At 47.8% G+C, this 2,287-nt stretch overlaps 1 protein-coding gene across 1 annotated transcript; it reads right to left on the minus strand.

Annotated features, from left to right (window-relative positions):
• Nucleotides 1-455: 455 nt before the first annotated feature.
• MC2R (melanocortin 2 receptor) lies at nucleotides 456-1,358 on the minus strand. Its single transcript, XM_016197358.2, has one exon. It carries the CDS (start codon nucleotides 1,356-1,358, stop codon nucleotides 456-458), a length of 903 nt encoding a protein of 300 aa, XP_016052844.2.
• Nucleotides 1,359-2,287: the final 929 nt, after the last annotated feature.

The raw sequence follows: 2,287 nt of genomic DNA on the forward strand, positions 1-2,287 counted from the left end.
GCTCGGTATGGCAGGGTGGGGCAGGCAAATTCAGCCACAGCAATTTATTGGCACCTTTGGCTTACAAAGACCTATAGGAAGTTTCTGGCCTGAATACCTGTCCTGGTACTTTAACTTCTAGAAGTCACTTACAGCGACCTCCAGCCTGGAAAGGCCACCTCAGTAACAGGTTTGCAGGGTATCTCCAGAAGAGCAAGTTGTCTCCCTTCGTCCAAAGCTCTCAAATTTGTATGGCTGTATGTGCTTTGTATTTTTTAGTACATGATTTTATCTCTCTAGTTATGAAAGTTTCACTACAGCAAGACTATTCACATAGAACCAAACATTACAGTTACTAGTATGTGGAGTAATCCTCGTGCACATTAGGGAACGAAAGGGCAGGGTGGCTATTTGTTGGTACGTCATGCTATTTTACCACGTGACGATATCATCCCCACGGTTCCTAAACTCAGGGATCAATAGTTGCACTGGGCCCTGCTGCAGAAGATCATCTGTTTGAACGCTTCCCTGAGCTCTGGGCTTCGGAAGGCGTAAATGAAGGGGTCGATGACCGCATTGCACATGATCAACATGCCGTTCACCTGGAAGAGGGACATGTAGCAGGCGCAGTAAGGGTTATTTGGGCAGAACGTCATTAAGAGGACATGAAGAACAAAGGGGGCCCAACAAAAGATGAAGACCCCAAGCAGGATGGTCAGTGTGATGGCCCCCTTCATGTTGGCTCTGGGAAGCGTCGCGATCTTCCTGGCGTGGGAACGGGCCAGCAAGAACATGTGCACATAGAGGCCCAGGATAAACACCAGCATCAGAGGGAACAGCGACGTGAAGGTGATCACCGTGGGGATGTGGTGGGAGAAGATCACCATGGCGACACCACTGCCCGCGCAGCACGTCCAGATGACCGTCAGGACAGCAAGGGCGCGGCGCGTGGTGACAATGCTGTGGTACTGCAGGGCATGGAAGATCGTGAGGTAGCGGTCGGCGGCGATCACCGACAGGCTGGAAATGGAGCCGAGCAGGGAGAAGACGAACAGGGAGTCAACGATGTCATCCGCTGTGGTTTCAAAATTGCCATGAGGCTTGAGATAGCCCATGTTTCTGAGCATGATCAGGATATTTTCCAAGATCTTATACAGGCTTCCCAACATATCGGAAACGGCCAAGCTGCAGATAAAAAAGTACATGGGTGCCTGGAGGTTCTTATTCCTGATCACAGCCAGAAGGACGATCAGATTCTCCAAAACCCCGACGACGGATATTGTAAAAAATACCTCTTCTGGCAAAACCACATGAGGACAGTCCGAGTTATTTCTTGCCGTATCGTTGATGTTTTCATATAAATTGATGATGTGCTTCATTTCTCCTTGTGGTTAAGACGGTGGTGTTACTTGGACTTGACGGGAAGCCTGACTGATTCCTCAGAACCTTCTTATTTGGTTGTACTTGTGGGTGATCCGAGGTAAAAGCCACACAGTCACCTAAGAAAGAATATATGGAAATATCAGTTGCAAAATAAACTACAAAATAAAAACAAGCCATGTTAACTTCGAGAAAGCTCTGTTGCCTCAGTGAAATATGATGGTGTGATCATTTCAGTCAAACAACGTACCAGGCCTTCATCCTAACTGCTCAGTGACAAATCTTTACGCAATTTGGAGCCCAGAGATCAAAATAAGGGTTATCCTTCCTCCTCTCCCCTTTCCCTCCCCTATTCTTCTCATGAACCATCTTATGCGAGAGAGATTGGAATGGACAAGTGAAGAAGTGAAAGGCACATGTGGAGAGCTCGCCGCCGCCTTTCTTCGCCTTGGAGGTGGGTGCTGGGCTCGGTGGACTGATGAGATGTTTGGGTCCTTTCTCTTTCACTGGCCGTCTTTCTGAGTCACTGCCTGACCTTCTAGCATTTAGGATAACGGCAAACGTTTTGATGTACCGTTTCCAAAATTGACCATGTGATACACAGCATTATTTTTGTTTCAAAGGCAGAACTCACAGGAATGGTATTTCTGGAGGTTCCTTCCTTCCTTCCTTCCTTCCTTCCTTCCTTCCTTCCTTCCTTCCTTCCTTCCTTCCTTCCTTCCTTCCTTCCTTCCTTCCTTCCTTCCTTCCTTCCTTCCTTCCTTCCTTCCTTCCTTCCATCTTTCTCTCTCTCTCTCTTTCTTTCTTTCAATATGATTTTATTGATTTTTAGAGAGAGAGGAAGGGAGAGGGAGAGAGAGAAAGAAGCATCGATGTGAGAGAGAAACATCTATCGGCCGCCCGGCCCCTGACTGCACGCCAACCAGGC

This window comes from Miniopterus natalensis, chromosome 7 (genome assembly GCF_054644295.1).
Source record: "Miniopterus natalensis isolate mMinNat1 chromosome 7, mMinNat1.hap1, whole genome shotgun sequence".
Taxonomy (NCBI): Eukaryota; Metazoa; Chordata; class Mammalia; order Chiroptera; family Miniopteridae; genus Miniopterus; species Miniopterus natalensis.